At 43.6% G+C, this 814-nt stretch overlaps 1 protein-coding gene across 1 annotated transcript; it reads left to right on the forward strand.

The window, feature by feature from the left end:
* Positions 1–3: 3 nt before the first annotated feature.
* On the forward strand, positions 4–807 carry LOC106820495 (phospho-2-dehydro-3-deoxyheptonate aldolase, Phe-sensitive-like; the record flags this gene model as incomplete). Its single annotated transcript, XM_014825007.1, has 1 exon — positions 4–807. A coding segment is annotated over one exon (804 nt), but the record flags the coding sequence as incomplete, so codon positions are not given.
* Between the last annotated feature and the right edge of the window lie 7 nt (positions 808–814).

The following is an 814-nucleotide window of genomic DNA, read 5'->3' on the forward strand; positions in this document are numbered from 1 at the left end:
GATCCTGATGCAGCATTGGAATATGCGGATCGATTGCAGTTATTGCGAAAAGAGCTAAAAAATCAATTGCACATCGTGATGCGAGTTTATTTTGAAAAGCCGCGTACCAGTATTGGTTGGAAAGGTTTAATTAATGACTCGGATTTATTGGGTCAGTTTAATATCAATAAAGGTTTGAGGGTTGCGCGTAAATTATTGTTAGATTTGGCGATTAAAGATATACCCGCTGCCACGGAATATCTCGACCTGATTTCACCTCAGTACATTGCTGATTTAGTGAGCTGGGCTGCTATTGGCGCACGGACAACCGAGAGCCAAGGGCATCGAGAGTTGTCTTCTGGCGTGTCGTGCCCGATAGGGTTTAAGAATGGTACCGATGGCAGTGTTGATATTGCGATTAATGCGATTAAAGCAGCTGCGCAGCCGCATCATTTTTTATCGGTGACCAAAGAAGGACGTTCAGCTATTTTTGCAACTAATGGTAACGAAGATTGCCATGTTATTTTACGGGGTGGCACTAGTCGTGCTAACTATGACGCCGTAAGTGTGGAAAGTACTGCTAATATGCTGCACGCGAAAGATCTACCTCCTCATTTGATGGTTGATTTTAGTCATGCTAACTGTGGTGGCGACTATAATAACCAAGTTAAGGTGGGTGCTAATATCGCCTCACAAATTTCTGGCGGCAGTTATGATGTGTGTGGTGTGATGATTGAAAGTCATCTCGTGGAAGGTCGTCAGAATGGTGAAGGAAAAAGCAAGGAAAATTTAGTTTACGGTCAGAGCATAACGGATGCCTGTATTGGTTGGGATG

The sequence above is a fragment of the Priapulus caudatus genome, unplaced genomic scaffold, assembly GCF_000485595.1.
Source record: "Priapulus caudatus unplaced genomic scaffold, Priapulus_caudatus-5.0.1 Scaffold15392, whole genome shotgun sequence".
Taxonomy (NCBI): Eukaryota; Metazoa; Priapulida; class Priapulimorpha; order Priapulimorphida; family Priapulidae; genus Priapulus; species Priapulus caudatus.